We start from the raw sequence: 18,121 nt of genomic DNA on the forward strand, positions 1-18,121 counted from the left end.
TTCTTAACTCTACACGGAGAACTCAGCAATGAACACAAGGAGAGAGAATACGCCCTCTCCTGGCTGCCTTTATAAACACACCTCTTAAAGTGGTAAAAACTGTTTTGGATTCATTTGTACTCTACAACCGGCAATACCAATGCTGATTCATCTTCATTGCATCAGCTTTATAGTTGGTTAGCTCTTAAATCTCAATACTTTAACAATTGGGAAATTTGAACATTAGGTTGCGGCCTGTGGAAAGGCCCACGTCTTGGCACGTCCAGCCAAAATAACCAGCAGTTAATGTCTTGACCACCACCAGTAACAAGAGCTATCATAATTAACAATGACAAGGCAGGACTGGGCCTGTTTTTCCAATCGGATGTATGTTCTTAAAAATTAAAAAAAAACCCAACAGGAAAATTTCCCTCCCCCTCCCTTCTCTTACCTTCCAGAGTGGTGACCCTGGTAGTTTGTGGCGGGATGTATTTCTCGTTGGATTCTGGGATGAGGACAACCTCATAAGTGGTTTGCGAGGCTAACTGTGCCACCACAATGCCAGTATGGTCGCCGGTGAGTTGTTCGGACACTTTCCGCCGGGGTTCGCCACTCGGGGCATACTCCAAAATGTAGTAGCCGGTGTCCCGCGTCAGAAGCTGGGGCCACATGAGACGGAAGCTGCTTGCGGAGACGTCTGTGGCTTTCAGACGCTTAGCTTGGATGATGGCTGGAAGGGAAGGGAAGAAAGATATATTTGGGCTGTGTTCCTGCCACATGATGATAGGGCCTCTGTGGCTCAGACTGGTAAGACAGTCTGTTATTAACAGCAGCTGCTTGCAATTACTGCAGGTTCTAGTCCCACCAGGCCCCAGGTTGACTCAGCCTTCCATCCTTTATAAGGTAGGTAAAATGAGGACCCAGATTGTTGGGGGCAATAAAAGTTGACTTTGTATATAATATACAAATGGATGAAGACTATTGCTTAACACAGTGTAAGCCGCCCTGAGTCTTCGGAGAAGGGCGGGATATAAATTAAAAAAAAAAAAGCTTAGATTAAGGGTCTCCATACTTTGCAACTTCGAAGTCACGTGGACTTCAGCTCCCAGAATTCCCCAGCCGTTATGGGAAACTCTGGGAGTCGAAGTCCACAAGGTCTTAAAAGTTGCCAAGGTCGGAGACCCCTGTCTTAGATGGTTGCAATCTTAGTTATTCTCTTATTACAGTTTGCCAAACTTAGTTTTAACACGTATTTTTAAAAAAACTTGGGCTTAGTTATATGAAGCCGGGCCCTTTGCTTGAGAGATGATTGAAGGTGTGAACCCGTAATGATATCCTGCTTTTGATAAGACCACATCTAAGAGTTTATAATGTTCATGCCTGATTGAATATAACAGGTTTTCATACTTAACGCTAGACCGAATTAGATCTATCGTGCTTGTGTTGGATCAGCTCTTTTTTCCGGCAGTTAGAATCAGAATCGTAGGGCTGAAAGGGAACTTGGAGGTCTTCTAGTCCAGCCCTCTGCCCAGGGCAGAAGATTTAGACCGGGTATTGTAGGATGTAAGCATCTGCGTGGATTGCAGCATACAAGATAATGCAAAAAAGCGAGTAGGATTATGTTATTTGTAGGATTTTGTGGTTAATATTGGTTCCCACTCCTGCAGCATTTTTAAGCTTCCCTTACGCTGCTCATTTTCATCTTAAGCAAGAAAAACAAAATGCACAGGTCCAGAATATGTGGTACCTTGCTCAATAGTAGTAACTGTGAGAGGAATCTTGGAGTCCTAGTGGACAACCATTTAAATATGAGCCAGCCGTGTGCAGCAGCTGCCAAAAAAGCCAACACAGTTCTGGGCTGCATAAACAGAGGGATAGACTCAGGATCATGTGAAATGTTAATACCACTTTATAAGGTCTTGGTAAGGCCACACTTGGAATACCGCATCCAGTTTTGGTCGCCACGATGTAAAAAAGATGTGGAGACTCTAGAAAGAGTGCAGAGAAGAGCAACAAAGAGGATTAGGGGACTGGAGGCTAAAACATATGAAAAACGATTGTAGGAACTGGGTATGTCTAGTTTAATGAAAAGAAGGACTAGGGGAGACATGATAACAGTCTTCCGATATCTCAGGGGCTGCCCCAAAGAAGAGGGAGTCAAGCTATTCTCCAAAGCACCTGAGGACAGGACAAGAAGCAATGGGTGGAAACTCATCAAGGAGAGAAGCAACTTAGAACTAAAGAGAAATTTCCTGACAGTGAGAACAATTAATCAGTGGTAACAACTTGCCTCCAGAAGTTGTGAATGCTCCAACACTGGAAGTTTTTAAGAAGATGTTGGATAACCATTTGTCTGAAGTGGTTGTAGGGTTTCCTGCCTAAGCAGGGGGTTGGACTAGAAGACCTCTAAGGTCCCTTCCGACTCTGTTATTCTATTCTATTCTATTCTATCCTATCCTATCCTATCCTATCCTATCCTATCCTATCCTATCCTATCCTATCCTGTTCTATTCTAGTCATCCACTCTTGGGTATCTACTGGTGCTTCCTTTTGTTTGGCCCTTCTGAGGTCTGAGGGACATACAACTTTTAGAGAGAGCACGTCCCTTGCGTGGGAGCCAACAGAGCCAGCTCCAGTTTCCATCCTTTGGGAATTTGCTGTGGAAAAAAAGAGGAACAAATGGGGAAGGGCCTGAGTGTAATTTGCATTATATGAAATGTGGGAAGATGCTTTTAGGAAGCACTTGTGTATCTTTGATCTCGCCAGAAGATGGCAACAAAGACAGCGACTGCAAGGATGGGAAGGTTTCCAATGTTCCCTCTTAGCCCAAAAAATGTAAACATTAAACAAAATGCTAGTTTTACCATCAGCAACCGGATTGAAATGTCTCCAAGTCCCAAATTAGCTTTCCAAGGAAATTCTTGTTAAATGTGTAAATCCTGCATTACGTATGTAGATTTATATGATTTGTGAAGGCATGTCATCTGTATAATCTTTCGTCCTATTTCTGGTTTGTATTTTGGTTGAGCTTTAGACTTCCTTATAAGCCCCTGAGAGCAATCCGTATCCCCAGAGAATCCAGCCATACATCGAGGTTTTAAAAGCAACCACCAAATTCTTAAACCTCCTTGTTTCACCTCTTTAAAGGTAAAGGTTCCTTTAAGGTTCCTTCCCGACTCTAGGGGGCGGCGCTCATCTCCGTTTCAAAGCCGAAGAGCCAGCGCTGTCTGAAGACGTCTCTGTGGTCATGTGGCTGGCATGACTCAACGCCAAAGGCGCACGGAACACTGTTCCCACCAAAAGTGGTCCCTGTTTTTCTACTTGCCTTTTTTACCTGCTTTCGAACTGCTAGGTTGGCAGAAGCTGGGACAAGTCACGGGAGCTCACCCCGTTACGCGGCGCTAGGGATTCGAACCGCTGAACTGCCGACCTTTCGATCGACAAGCTCTGCGTCTTAGCCAATGAGCCACCTTGTTTAATCTCTTAGCCTTGTTCAAACTGCTTGGTTTGCAGGCAGCCCATCTTTGAGGGTTTGCAACAGAAGCCTTGTTTTTATTTAACAAGCTACTTTCAGAAAGATCCATGGCACTCACTTGCAAGAAAGAAAGAAAAGAAAGAAGGAAGGAAGGAGATAAGGAAAGAGGAAAGGAAAGGAAAGGAAAGGAGAGGAGAGGAGAGGAGAGGAGAGGAGAGGAGGGAGGGAAGAAAGGAAGGAAGGAAAGGAAGGAAGGAGATAAGGAAAGAGGAAAGGAAAGGAAAGGAAGGAAGGAAGGAGATAAGGAAAGAGGAAGAAGAAAGGAAAGGAAGAAAGGAAGGAAGGAAGGAAGGGAAGAAGGAAAGAAGAAAGGAAGGAAGGAAGGAAAGACAAAAATACCTTGTGGCATTTGAAGCTGCTTATTATCAGTTTACTATCGCATGTGCTTTTCTGAATTGGTATGCAATGATTCTCTGGGCTAACAGAAATACCACAAAATTAATGGTTTTTCATCCGCAGAAGAAGGAAGGGAAAACTTTCTCTCTTGCCAATGAACTGTTGCTTTTGGTTCCCACCGATACCTTTGGCAACTAACCGTGGCAAGTTAGTGCCAATTTAGTGGTGGCCACGGAAGTCCAAACAACAAAGCCAGTTTGGTGAGACTGGCGAGGCCTCTGTGCCTCGAATGAAAAATTACAGCCTCGGGGTTTAATGATGAATTCAACCAACCTTGCGTTTGTTTTGGATGAAGCCGGCGTTTTCCATCCTCCTGGGCCTTTGCCTGGGCTAGAATATTCTAACTACATCCCACAGGTCCGGGTATTTGTAAGCTTCCCGCCCAAAGAAGCAACATTTACTCAGGTCTCACCTGCAGGTCTGCACAGTTTAAAGTTTAAAATATACCACGTTTGGCTCCCACCTCAGAAACAAACTGCGGCGGCTGACAGCTCAATGCGCATTGCCCAATTCGATGCGCCGGAGGAAGTCAGTTAAGAGATGGACACTACGAAAGGCAACGCAGCACAGTCCTCGACTTACAACCGTTCATTTAGTGACCGCTCAAAGCAACAACAGCAATGAGAAAAAAGTGACTCGTGACCGTTTTTTTTTCACCCTTACGACCGTTGCAGTGTTCCTGATGGTCATGTGATCAAAATTCAGACGCTGGTTCACATGTATGACGGTTGCAGTGTTCCCCGGGGGTCACGTGATCCCCTTTTGTGACCTTCTGACGAGAAAAGTCAACGGGGAAGCTAGATTCACTTAAAGACCATGTTACTAACTTAGCAACTGCCAGTGATTCACCTAACAACTGTGGCAAGAAAGGTCGTAAAATTGGTGGGGGGGGGGGGTTGGAATCGCTTAACAACTGTCTCGCTTAGCAGCGGAAATTTTGGGCTCCATTGCGGTCGTAAGTTGAGGACTTCCTGAACTCAACAACATCTGGAAGAGCTTAAATGTTCCTTCACTCTCTTAGCCTGTAATAATGGGGAGAAATAGTCTCATTTTCTCAATGTGGTTCTTGAGAAAGAATCGCAAGATATATATCTTGTGCAATGTTTTGGAGGCGACAAACATATCAACAGCATTAACCGTGAAACTTTAGCCTAAATGTGCAAAGCTTCTGTTTAGAGACAAACTGCACCTGGCTCGAAGAGGAATGGAGGAAAAGGCCGCTGAAGAGATGCAGTTCCAAAAAAAGTCATCACACTAGCCCAGAATTAAAGGTAAAGGTTCCCCTCGCACACACGTGCTAGTCGTTCCCGACTCTAGGGGGCGGTGCTCATTTCCGTTTCTAAGCCGAAGAGCCAGCGCTGTCCGAAGACGTCTCCGTGGTCATGTGGCCGGCATGACTCAACGCCAAAGGCCCACGGAACGCCGTTCCCTTCCCACCAAAGGTGGTCCCCTATTTTTCTACTTGCCTTTTTTACCTGCTTTCGAACTGCTAGGTTGGCAGAAGCTGGGACAAGTCACAGGAGCTCCACCCCCGTTATACGGCGCTAGGGATTCGAACCGCCGAACTGCCGACCTTTTGATCGACTAGCTCAGCGTCTTAGCCACTGAGCCACCGCGTCCCCCTAGCCCAGAATTAACAGAGAAGAAGAAAAGTCAAGTCAGAAGAAACTCCAAGAGACGACGGCTGAATCTTTTTTAAGAGTTTGGATGAAGCCTTGCCAAATATTTTTTTTTTTTTTACGGAAAGGGGAAAAAGAATAGAAAGGGAATGACGGTTGAAGAAGGTGGAGCAGAAAAAAGCCGCAAAAAGATATATATATTTTTAAAGAAGACAGCAGCTCTGTTTGCAAGCTTGCTTTGTCAGGCCGATTCTGGAAACGAATGGCTTGCAAACATGTTCAACTGCGGGCCAGAAGGGTGAGATCACCCAGGCATGAAGGGACTCACCCTGGCATAGAAAAGGGAACAAAAAGAACGAAGGGGAGTGGGTGGGGGGCACAATGCCAACTCTTGGAGAAGTTTTGGGACTTCATCCGTAGCTTTGGAGGACTTTCAGGGGGGTCCTCTTTGGCAGGGACCCGTGCTTAAGGCAGTCTCTTGATCTGGGAGGACTGGATTTAAAAAAAAAAAGGAGAGAAAGGAATATAATACGATGTGGTAGGAAACGAAGCCAGCTTTCTCCTTCGATTCATTCCCCTTTTCCCCCTAGCTTTTCTTCCTTCTTGAAGGCATGCCAGTAGATCTAAACAGCGATTCGGAAGATGGGAAGGCTCTACGGCCCCAGGGATAGAAAACACTCTCGTTTACATTGGGAGATTTTAAACAGAATACAGAATAACAGAGTCGGAAGGGAGCTTGGAGGTCCTCTAGTCCAACCCCCTGCTGAAGCAAGAAATTCTATAGTACCATTCTGGACAAGCGGCTGTCCGATCTCTTTTTAAAAGACTTCCGGTGTTGGAACACCTATAACGTCTGGAGGCAAACTTTTCCAGTGGTGAACTGTTCTAACTTCTAAGAAAATTTCTAAGAAATTTCTCCTTAGTTCCAGGTTTCTTTGTAAGTTTCCATCTATTGCTTCTTGTGATGCCTTCAAGTGCTTTGGAGAATAGGGTTGACCCACCTCAACTTTTGGCAGCCCCTCAAATGTTGCAAGTTGCTCTCGTGTCACCCCTAGTCCTTCTCTTCGCCAGACTGGACTTACCCAGATTTAATAATAATTACCTGCTTGTTGATTTAGAATGTCAAAACTACATCTGCTACTCCCAAAGGTGGCTTTTTCAGGAGGCAACTGGGTTTTCTTCTTCTTGTTTTTTCTTTTGAAGACATTTCGCTTCTCATCCAGGAAGCTTCTTCAGAGCTGAAGAAGCTTCCTGGATGAGAAGTAAAACTTCTTCAAAAGAAAAAACCAGAAAGTCCAGTTGCCTCCTGAAAAAGCACTTTTGGGACAACCATGACCTAGATGACTGAGAATCTCTACATACTTGTGGTACTGTTGTATCTCTCTCCCCCCCCCTCTCTCTCTGTGTGTGTGTGTGTGTGTGTGTGTATGTGTGTGTCTCTCTCCGTCTCTGTCTCTGTCTCTGTCTGTTTCACTCTCTTTGTCTTTCTCTGTCTCTCTGTCTGTTTCTCTCTCTCTCTCTCTCTCTCTCTGTGTGTCTCTGTCTCTGTTTCTCTCTGTCTCTGTCTCTCTGTTTCTCTGTCTCTCTCTGTGTGTCTCTCCTTGACTCTGTCTGTCTGTGTGTGTGTGTGTGTCTCTCTGTATCTGTCTCTGTCTCTGTCTCTCTCTGTGTCTCTTTGTGTCTCTGTCTGTCTCTCACTGTCTCTCTCTCTGTTTCTCTGTCTCTTTCTGTCTCTGTCTGTTTCTCTGTCTGTCTCTCTGTGTGTGTCTCTCTCTGTCTTTGTCTCTCTCTGTCTCTCTCTCTGTTTCTCTGTCTCTCTCTGTCTCTGTTTCTCTCTCTGTGTGTGTCTGTCTCTCTCTGTGTCTCTGGTCTCTCTCTGTTTCTCTGTCTCTGTCTGTCTCTGTCTCTGTCTCTCTCTCTCTCTCTCTCTCTCTCTGTTTCTCTCTCTCCATCCATTCACCCATCCATCCATCAGATTTTCTAACCTCCCCTCTCCCTCTGAGTGCTGGTTATGGTCCCTAAGCATTAGTGTTATTAGCCAACCCAACGAGAGGCTGCATTCCAGAGGGGATGGGCAGCCGGTTGTGTCTCTTCAGTTCCTCCAAAGGCTGCCAGCACTCCATCGCCAGATGTGAGGCATTCAAGAGAAAAGTCTTGAAGCCCGTCTGGAAAACAATGCCCTTCTGTGCTACAACAAAGGGCGCCTTTGACAAGCTCTCATATGATGTGATATTACAGTGCCATTTCTGAACCACTTCCCGAGCTGCCAAGTCTTCCAGCCCCCCGAGCCCAGATTCCAGTCTTCGATCGCTTTGTGTCCTTCAAAATGAACATATGGGAACCGGCTGGAGTTGAGAAAAACCACAGCCTTGGGACAGAAAAGGAGAGTGCTCGGCTGCATCAGATCCAAGTTTGCCAAGAATCCGGGTGGAACCTCCCCGAGGGCCCATTCCAGGGGTGAAATGCTCCCAGTTCAGACTGGATCGCCCGATCCGGTAGCAATGGCAGCGGGTGGTTTGGAGAACCGGTAGCAAAAATCCCTGGCCCCGCCCCCTGCCCCAGCTAAGCCGTGCGATCATCAGAGGTTTTTGTTTTTTAAAAAACTTTTAAAAGCATTTTTTCTTTGGCCGAAAAAATGCTTTTAAAAGTAAAAAAAAAAAGCCTCTGATGCTCGCGCGGCTCAGCTGGGATCGTCAGAACCCTTTAAAAGCTTTTTTTTTTTTAACAACCTCCCCCAAGGTCCCTTTCAATTGTGTCATTCTGTATTCTGTAAGCCATCGATTTATAATAATGGCTGCTGAAATAATGGCTAATGAAACCAATAATAATGGCTGATGAAACCAGTGATAATATTCTGTACTCCCGTTTAAACTTCCCTTGGCCAGGAGGACAGCTTGCAGTACTTGCAGGCTACTTTTGCTGACCGCCGGCTGCCAGCAGTTCGATTCTCACCGGCTCAAGGTCGACTCAGCCTTCCACCTTTCCAAGGTGGGTAAAACGAGGACGCCGGATTGCTGGGGGCAACAGGGCTGGCTCTGTAAACCGCTTAGAGAAGGCCGTAAAACACTGTGAAGCGGTATATAAGTCTAAGGGCTATCGCTATTCCACCCCAATATACTACCTGCAATGGAATCCTGCAACTCCTTGGTGATGAGGCCCAGATCATCCACATCGACAAAGTGGAGATGTTTCTCCGGCGGTTGGCTGGCAGCAGCCGAGAGCTCCAAGTAATTGCCCCTCCCCGTGCTGACAATGAAGACGGTGACCCCCATGTCTTTCAGAAGCTGCATGGGCTGGGCGACGTCGTCCTTGGAGAAGCCATCGGTCACCCACACCAGCACTTTGGGGACGCTGGGACGGGCCCCGGCTTCCACGGTGAAGAGCTTCTCCTTGGCGAAGGAAATGGTTTGGCCGGTATTGGTGTCCCCCATCACCTGCTGGATGTTGCGGATGGCATGTTGGATGGCCCCGGTGGAGAAATGCCGGTCAAAGGGGAACTCCAGGATGGGCGTGGTACTGATGTGGACAATGCCGGCCTGGACATCGTGAGGTCCAAAGGTAAACGGGAGAAGCAGTTCAGCAATGAACTCCTTGATCCTGGAGAACTCGTAGGAGGAGACGCTGCCCGAGCTGTCTAAGAGGAAGAGGAGATCCCCCTCCAAATCAGGAAGGATGGGTTGAAGACCTGGAAAACAGGTGGAAAAGAAACCCGGGAATGTCACGTGATCAGGATACCTTCTCTTCCTTCCAAGAGGAAGGAGACCTTAATAGGTTCAAGACGCACATCAAAATCAGATGGAAGCCTAAAACCACTTCACTTCTAAAGTTTAAACCCCACTGAGAGAAACCAAAACTGGACATTTTACCACCGGGTGAAGGTCACTCAACAAACTGAGCTTGCTTCCGGATGTCTTCGTGGCTATTTTTGCCACGCTCTGAGATTTTATTTCATTATATAACCACAGAAAGTCCAGTTGCCTCTTGGAAAAAAAGCACCTTTGGGTTTCTTTCGAGACTTCCCATCCACCTAACTGCGTTTCTCGTGTTTTCCGTTTTTACCCCTTGGTCCCCTTTCCTTTCCTTGCTGTGTCTTTTTTTTTTTTGGTTCTGAACTCGCCAATGGCCAAGGCTATGGCGCGAGCTACTCCGGACGCTGAAACAAACAAGCCAACTCATCGGTTCGCTTCTGCAAATGCCGACACGGGTCTCTGGCAGCGGAAAAAGGGGCAAAACGCATCCCAGATGGGACACTGAGAATTGGCTCTCTTTACTCCCTGGCTTCCCAAAACGTTAGTCTGGGTTTGGGAGAACAGAGTACCCCCCACCCTCCTTGGTTTGGACTCTGAATGGGGGCGGGGGGCGGGCACCGATGCTTCAGCTCCATGCAGGGTTTACAAATTGCCACCAGCAGCAGAACGGAAACCTTCCCAGTAGCACATGATGGAAATCAGATGTTTCCCTGCTTGGGGGAACACCCTTCTTCTCTCAGCGGCGCTGCCCGTGCCAAGTTTGGCCAGCTGCCCTGTTTCCCCGAAAATAAGACATCCCCTGATAATAATAAGCCCAATCGGGCTTTTGAGCGCGTGCCCTAAAATAACGCCCCCTCCTGAAAATAAGCCCTCCCCGAAAATATTTAAACGCTTGCGCAGCCGATCCCCGCCACATCCTCTCGTTTCCTCCGCGGTTGGTGACCGCTGGTTTCAAAGCAACCTCTCACAAGGGTCACATAAGCCAAAGGAGCCTCCAAACGACTTTGGACTGCAGCGCTCATCATCCCCAGGACAACTCTTCTAGCCGGGGCTGATGGGAGGCGGAATCCAGACACGTCAGCCTTCCCACCCCCCACCCCCTCTTCGCAGCAGAGTCAGAAAAGACCACGACACAACAAAGCCACGGCAGGGACCAGACAGGTTGAAATCTGTTCTCTCTCTCTCTCTCTCTTTTTTTTTTTGCGCCATGAAGAAAAGCGCAGGAATGACCAATTTCAATCTTTGGCAACTTGCACTTCCGCGGTCTGTTTTCCCACACCGCCAGAGGCAAGAAATGTGCTGGGTAGGGCTCAGAATTATCATCATCAGCCAGGAAATGCCAGGCTGAGTGTGGTTTTTGGATCCCTTCTGGAATTGGGGGCAAGGCAGGTAAATGGGGCGGGGTGGGGGAGAGAAGAGAGAGAGATCCGAGCACGTGGCCTCCCCACTCCTGCGGCCTCAGCTGAATTGAACACACATCCCCTTTATTAATGGTAGGAAATGAGACTGAGGAAGATGAGAGGCAGGACAGGCTCCCAAAAGGAGGGCTTCTGATTGGACGGTGCGGGATGCCCGGCAGGACTTAGGTGGGTGGAGCTTCAAGATGGGGATCGCCCCATCTTTTCCGGCTCTTGCTAAGTTTCATGCCTGCCTCCTCAATCCGTCGCCCTCCCAGGTATCTGGGGTGGGTTTGAAAAGCAACGGATGGAAACGAATCAAAGGAGAGAAGCATCTCTTTCCACTTATGACTGTATGACTATAACTTGTTGCTGGCAATCCTTATGATTTATATTGATATATTGACCATCAATTGTGTTGTAAATGTTGTACCTTGATGAACGTATCTTTTCTTTTATGTACACTGAGAGCATATGCACCAAGACAAATTCCTGTGTGTCCAATCACACTTGGCCAATAAAATTCTATTCTATTCTATTCTATTCTATTCTATTCTATTCTATTCTATTCTATTCTATTCTTTAAAAAAAATTCTATTCTATTTCCCGACAGGGAGAACAATTAACCAGTGGAACTGTTTGCCACCAGAAGTTGTGGGTTGCTCCAACACTGGAGGTTTTTAAAGAAGAGATTGTCCAGAATGCTATAAAGTCTCCTTCTTGGGCAGGGGGTTGGACTAGAAGACCTCCAAGGTCCCTTCTAACTCTTCGTCATTCTGTTCTGTTGCTAATGATACCCAAACTTCTTTGGGAGGGCATTGGTTGGAATAAGCTTTTTGATTCTTTGGGGGAATATATACACACACACACACACACCAGTGGTGAGATTCAAATTTTTTTACTACTGGGTTTGTGGGCATGTTGTGGCTTGGTGGGCGTGGCTTGGTGAGCGTGGCAGGGGAAAGATACTGCAAAATCTCCATTCCCATCCCACTCCAGGGGAAGGATCAGCAGTGAAATCCACTTACCTTCGCTACCGTTTCGGGAACGGGAGCGCGTGGGAGAGCCTTTTGTGCATGCACAGGGGGTCAAAAATGGGACATGATGATGTTCCAGCGGGTGGGGGGAGCCTCCTGCCATTGGCGCTATTAGTTTGCGCAAGCCGGATAGATCTGACTGGATTTCACCACTGGGAAGGATACTGCATAATCTCCATTCCCTCCTCACTCCAGGGGAAGGATACATTCCCATCCCACTCCAGGGGAAGGATACTGCAAAATCCCCGTTCCCTCCCCATTCCTGGGGGAAGGATACTGCAAAATCCCCATTCCCTTCTTACTCCAGGGGAAGGATACTGCAAAATCTCCATTCCCACCCCACTCCGGGGCCAGCCAGAGGTGGTATTTGCTGGTTCTCCGAACCACACAAAATTTCTGCTACCGGTTCTCCAGAACCTGTCAGAACCTGCTGGATTTCACACACCCCCACACACACACTATATATGTATGTATGTATGCATGTATGTATGTATGTATGTATGTATGTATGTATGTATGTGTATATATAACAACAGAGTTGGAAGGGACCTTGGAGGTCTTCTAGTCCAACCCCCTGCCCAGGCAGGAAACCCTACACCATCTTAGTCAAATGGTTATCCAACATTTTCTTAAAAATTTCCAGTGTTGGAGCATTCACAACTTCTGCAGGCAAGTCGTTCCACTTATTAATTGTTCTAACTGTCAGGAAATTTCTCCTTAGTTCTAAGTTGCTTCTTTCCTTGATTAGTTTCCACCCATTGCTTCTTGTTCTACCCTCAGGTGCTTTGGAGAACAGCCCGACTCCCTCTTCTTTGTGGCAACCCCTGAGATATTGGAAGACTGCTATCATGTCTCCCCTAGTCCTTCTTTTTATTAAATATCTGACTGGATTGTTTCCTAGACTTCAGGAGTTTTTCCCAGCATCTTAGGAACCTTTCACCCAGTGGTGGGATTCAGCCAGTTCGCACCACTTCGGGAGAACCGGTTGTTAACTTTCTGAGCAGTTTGGTAAACTGGCTGTTGGAAGAAATCATGAGGGCAGAGAACCGGTTGTTAAATTACTTGAATCCCACCACTGCTTTCACCCTATGCATTTTTTCAACGTAGTTCAAAGTGGGGGAGACGTCCCTGGAAATTCCCAGATGGACTTGTTTGCGGAAAAAGAGAACATCCCTAATCCCCTCACCCCTCCAAGAAACCAGAACCCGGGGCTGAGATGCCAGCGGCCCCGTGGTTCTTGATATACTTACATAGCAACAGACTCGGATGAAACAACAACAACATCCCCCACCCCCACCCCAAAGAATGCACAGATGGGGAGCAGAGGACCGGAGCTGTGTAAACAGAAGGCTGGCCATAAAGAAAACCTTTAAACCTCAGTGGGACCGGAGTTTAAGTCTTGCTTTGCAACTGCCAAAGGAGGAAGAATAAATAAAAGCACACATTTTTACAAGTGAAAAACACAAGGAAAGGGATGCTCTGTTTGTTCCATCCCACGTTTTGCCGAATTACCCATCCTTTCTCAGCCTGCTACGTTGATTACTTTTCGGCTGATGCACCTCATTGGTCTTCCGGGCGATAAAATTGCGGTGTTGCCCCACCACCCCAGTTAGCTTCAAAACCGCTGCAATCGTTGCCACAGAATTAAACTTCTTAATGTGGCAGGAAAGGGGGGAAATTATCCCTGATGGCTGTTTCCCCCCTCCCCCCCATCACATCGTTGGGATTTTTATTTGAACGGAAGGAAATCTAACCCCTAGGCGGGCTGCTTGGAAAGGTTTGCTGCTCCTGCTTTTCCTGCTAATGTCTCAAGGAGAGGTGGGTAATCCTGCACTCTCTCTCCTTGTTGTAACTCCACAGCTACAACAACCCCTATTGAAGGTGGGCAGAGGAATGGAGACTAGCCAAAGTTATCTAAGGCCTCCTCCTGACCCAGGATCTAACCGCTACACCATCCGGTGTAGCATGCATTGGACTCTTGTCCCCAACAGATGTACAGGTAGTCCTCGACTTATGACCACAATGGAGCCCAACATTTTCTGTTGCTAAGCAAGACGGTTGTTAAGTGAGTTTTGCTCCGTTTTATTTCTTGCCACAATGGTTAAGTAAACTCACTTGCAGTTCGTTAAGTTTAGAATAGAATAGAATAGAATAGAATAGAATAACAGAGTTGGAAGGGACCTTGGAGGTCTTCTAGTCCAGCCCCCAGTCCAGCTTTATATTACTGCTTTATAATGCCTTGGTAAGGTCACACTTGGAATACTGCAACGATGTAGAAATAATGTGGGGACTCTAGAAAGAAGTGCAGAGAAGAGCAACCAAGATGATTACGGGACTGGAGGCTAAAACATACGAAGAACGGTTGCAGGAATTGGGCATGTCTAGTCTGATGAAAAGAAGGACTAGGGGTGACATGATAGCAGTCTTCCGATATCTCAGGGGCTGCACCAAAGAAGAGGAAGTCAAGCTATTCTCCAAAGCACCTGAAGGCAGGACAAGAAGCAACAGGTGGAAACTAACCAAGCAGAGAAGCAACTTAGAACTAAGGAGAAATTTCCTGACAGTTAGAACAATTAAATCAGTGGAACAACTGTAAATGCTCCAACACTGGAAGTTTTTAAGGAGAGATTGAACAACCATTTCTCTGAAGTGGTGTAGGGTTTCCTGCCTAATCAGGGGGTTGGGATAGAAGACCTCCAGGGTCCCTTTCAACTCTTGTTATTCTATAGTCTAAAACCCTGGTCTGCATTTTCCCTGGAATGGACACCAAGGATGGAGATGTTTTTGCCGCCGGAAATAAACAGAAGCGACTTCTTCTCCGGAGTTTTGCCTCAAAGGAAAGCACTGAACTATATATTGTTTAATAATTAATCGTCCTTCCGGCCGGGTACTCAATCATGGACAAGAAGGAGGAAGAAATGCCACCAACAAACGGGAGCAGTTGAGCGGGCACAAAATAAACCTTATTATATTAACGTCTGTCAATGATTTCCCAGCATCAGTTAAAATACCAACAGTCTTTTGACTTGAGTTTCCGTAGTGAGCTCGGCCTAAAGCAGAGGTCTCCAACTTGGGCCGCTTTAAGCCTGGCGGACTTCAACTCCCGGAATTCCCCTGGAAGGAGGAATTCTGGGAGTTGAAGTCCGCCTGGCTTCATGCGGCCCAGGTTGGAGACCCCTGGCTTAAAAGTCCATGCAATGTTGGTTTCCATTCTTCCCTCGGTCCGATTTCCCCTATTTTATTTTCCTTCCCAAAGGAGCCAGTTTGCTGGTTCTTGTTTAGCTTCCTCGGTGAAGGTCCTAATAAGGAAGAGCTCTCCAATTTTATTTATTTATTTATTTGGCAGAGGCATTTTTCTTATCCGCCAATCCTTTCTGCTGAGAAACGGGAGGGGCTGAGCCCAGCCCTTACCACTTCCAAAGCGAGGGTGGTCTTGATGGAGGGGCTGCTGCCCACGTTTCGCCCTGCCTCTTCGATTTCTAGCCACTTTCTGCGTGCTGATCAGAAGGTGGCACGGTCAGGGAAGAGAAGCACAGGTTTCTCTAGACCTTCTCATGCTTCCTCCCACCCACGCCCCACTCCTCCTGGCAGATCCCATGGTTTTGGGCGAAAACGGAAGAGCTGAGGCTTAATTGAAAGTTCAGATACAAAATGTGGAACCTCTGGGTCCAGGGGGACTCTACCACTAAATAATATAGCACAGAAGGCAAATTGGAAGAACTTCGCATCCTGTTTATCCGTTTCCCGGGGACTTCCAACTGCCTGTTGTTGAAACAGGATGCTACATGGGGTGATGTCACCTGGTTAAGGACATTTTAACAATTTCCGGGAAAGCATCTTTCTTCTTTCCTTCCTTCCTTCCTTCCTTCCTTCTTCCCTCCCTCCCCCTTCCTTCCTTCCTTCCTTCCTTCCTTCCCCCCCTCCCTCCCCTCTCTGTTTTGTCCTGTATTGCCAGATGAAGAGAATCTGAAAGCATCTATGATCCTTTTACATGGCATTTTTAATCCTAATTAACTGTTTTGTGGACTAATTAATCTTTTTCGTGCAGTGCAAATGACTGTTTCAATTGCACAAGAAAATCCAATGGTCAAATTAAGGACAGGCAATTTTAACTTTGGGGGAACTGTAGCTAAGGAATCATAAATACCGAATAATACAGAATAATAAGAGTTGGAAGGGACCTCGGAGCTCTTCTAGTCCAAATCCTTATTCCAGCGGGAGACCCTATACCATTCTGGACAAATGGCTATCCAATCCCCTTTTAACTTAATTTAACTTAAATGTATGCCTCTTTAAAGTTGGTCCATTATGCAAGATGTTACTGTTGTAATGTAACGGTGCATAGACTTCAAACAAAAATTGTTATTTTTGCTCGGTGGAGTGAAGCCTTCTTGCAAAAAAACAAGTGCAGGATAGAATAGGGCTTGAAAGAGAAACCTGTGGCACAGCCATGCTTTTATAGCTATTAGTGGGGGGTTGGTGAAAATGGAAAGCTGCTTTAAAGAAGAATGCAGAATAACAGAATTGGAAGGGACCTTGGCAGGGATGGGCTGCTAGGGGTTCGGGAGAACCTCTAGCTAAGATTCTGTGCAGTTCGGAGAACCCCCAAATCCCACTCCCCTCCCACCCCATCCCGCCCCTCCCAGGAGTCCCTACACGGCCCATTTTGGATGCAGGTAAATGCACGGCGTGTGCGGAGGTTCAGGGAGGGTGAAAAATGGGCCTACCGGAAGCTCAGAAAGGCCGGAAATGGGCCCATTTCCAGCCTCCAGAGCCTGGGGAGTCCGTTTTCACTCTCCCGGAGACTCAAGGAAAGCCTCTGAAGCCCGGGGAGGGCAAAAAGGCCCCCCTGCCCCGCCATGGTGCAGGAGGCCGAGTAGGCTATGCCCACTCTAGCCACACCCACCCAGCAACCAGGCAGAGAACCCCTTGCTAAAATTTTTGAAGCCCACCCCTTGGAGTTCTTCAAGTCCCTGCTCAGGCAGGAAACTCTATGCCATTTCAGACAGATGGTTGTCCAATCTCTTCTTAAAAACCTCCAGTGTTGGAGCATCCACAACTTCCTGGAGGCAAGAGCTGGAGGAGATGAGTCAATAGACATCTTAAGAGACCCTCGCTACTATCTTTGGCTTTTGGATTGGTAGCCGAAGATCCCAGGGTCTGCGTCCTCTTCTGCTACGTGTCATTAGTAACCTTGGTTGGTGGGCTGCTCCAGCCGCGATATTTGCAAACCCGTCTGCCTAAGATCAAGGAGCACCGAAAAAGAAAAGGCGGCTTTTGTTTGGAAATTATAAATCGAGTCCAGGAGGCGAGGGACGTTTCATCCCCATTGGGCTCGATTAGATACGATGGAGCCTGGGCCAAGATAATTGTGGCTTTCCCTCACAGCAGGAGCATTTACGATGGAAATGTGGCTTGCGTAGGCAAGGACTCGAATCCTTACCTGGATCAATTCCCTGCCCCAATTGGAAGACGCCTGTCCAGAAGTCGTTAAACATCAGCCAAATCTGGAATTGTTTGTGGGGAAAAAGCGGGAATGAAAGACAGATTCGTTAAACTTTTGGAGTGGATGGTTTTCCATCCTCTCTTTGAGTTATATGATGGCAGGACCGGCAATTAAACTGTCACATTCCTTGTAACCTAAAAGAGGATGCAGAGTGAGTTTTCCTTCCAAAAAGGGTGCCTGAAGCCAGTTGGCTTTCGATTTTGGAGCGCGGAAGACAATGTAAACCCACTGTTTGGCTTCCCTGGCAGTTCTGCTCAGGTTTCCACGAAACCCCATCCTCCTCTTTCTTCCCTTTTTTGTTTTTTTTTCCAGATGTGGATCGCTCTGGATTAATGTTGCAGCTTCTAGCTGCGTGGGTTGCTCGGTCTAGCTAATTCCCAGAACCTTTATCCTGTGCCACAAAGACCGATTAAACAAATCCCCCCCAAACATGGAGAACGTAGGAGATTACAGGGATATCTGGCTTCCCCATTGATTTTGCGCGTCAGAAAGTCGCAAAAGAGGATTAGCGTGACCAAGGGGACAATGTGACCGTCATAAATGTGAGCCAGTTGCCAAGGAGCTGAATTTTAATCACATGATTGGGGGAGGTTTCTGCAACCGATCCCTAAGTGTGAAAAACGGCCGTAAGCCGCTTTTTTTCAGCGCCGTTGTAACTCTGAAGCCAGCGAACTATTGTAAGTCGAGGGCTATCTCTATGTACGTATGGTCCATCATTCAACAGTGGAACGGAAAGATAATTTGGGGCCTCGGGTTGATGTGGCTCCCTTTTTAGATTCCTGCGGGTGTCACTTTAGTTACAAAACATCATAACTTCCTCCTCCCCTCCTATGTGACCTTTCTCTATGGGTTGTTGTTTTTCCCCCAGCAAAACAGAACCGAAACGTCCTGCTATGTCAGCAA

General features: G+C 47.0%; 2 protein-coding genes across 4 annotated transcripts in view; one reads left to right on the top strand and one right to left on the bottom strand.

The window, feature by feature from the left end:
- LOC131186979 (uncharacterized) overlaps positions 1–18,121 on the top strand; it is a 78,291-nt gene that overhangs the window by 13,668 nt on the left and 46,502 nt on the right. The gene's annotated exons all lie outside the window — the stretch shown is intronic.
- Positions 1–18,121, bottom strand: part of VWA1 (von Willebrand factor A domain containing 1) — a 28,455-nt gene that overhangs the window by 4,863 nt on the left and 5,471 nt on the right. For 2 of the 3 annotated variants that reach the window (XM_058161005.1, XM_058161007.1), the window contains 3 exons: positions 17,156–17,219; positions 8,651–9,214; positions 431–709 (listed from right to left, as the gene is read on the bottom strand). In XM_058161005.1, the coding sequence (XP_058016988.1) occupies positions 431–709; positions 8,651–9,214; positions 17,156–17,219 (907 nt within the window). The remainder of the gene's footprint in view (positions 1–430; positions 710–8,650; positions 9,215–17,155; positions 17,220–18,121) is intronic. The other variant, XM_058161006.1, reaches the window with a different exon arrangement.

This window comes from Ahaetulla prasina, chromosome 18, assembly GCF_028640845.1.
Source record: "Ahaetulla prasina isolate Xishuangbanna chromosome 18, ASM2864084v1, whole genome shotgun sequence".
NCBI classification, from domain to species: Eukaryota; Metazoa; Chordata; class Lepidosauria; order Squamata; family Colubridae; genus Ahaetulla; species Ahaetulla prasina.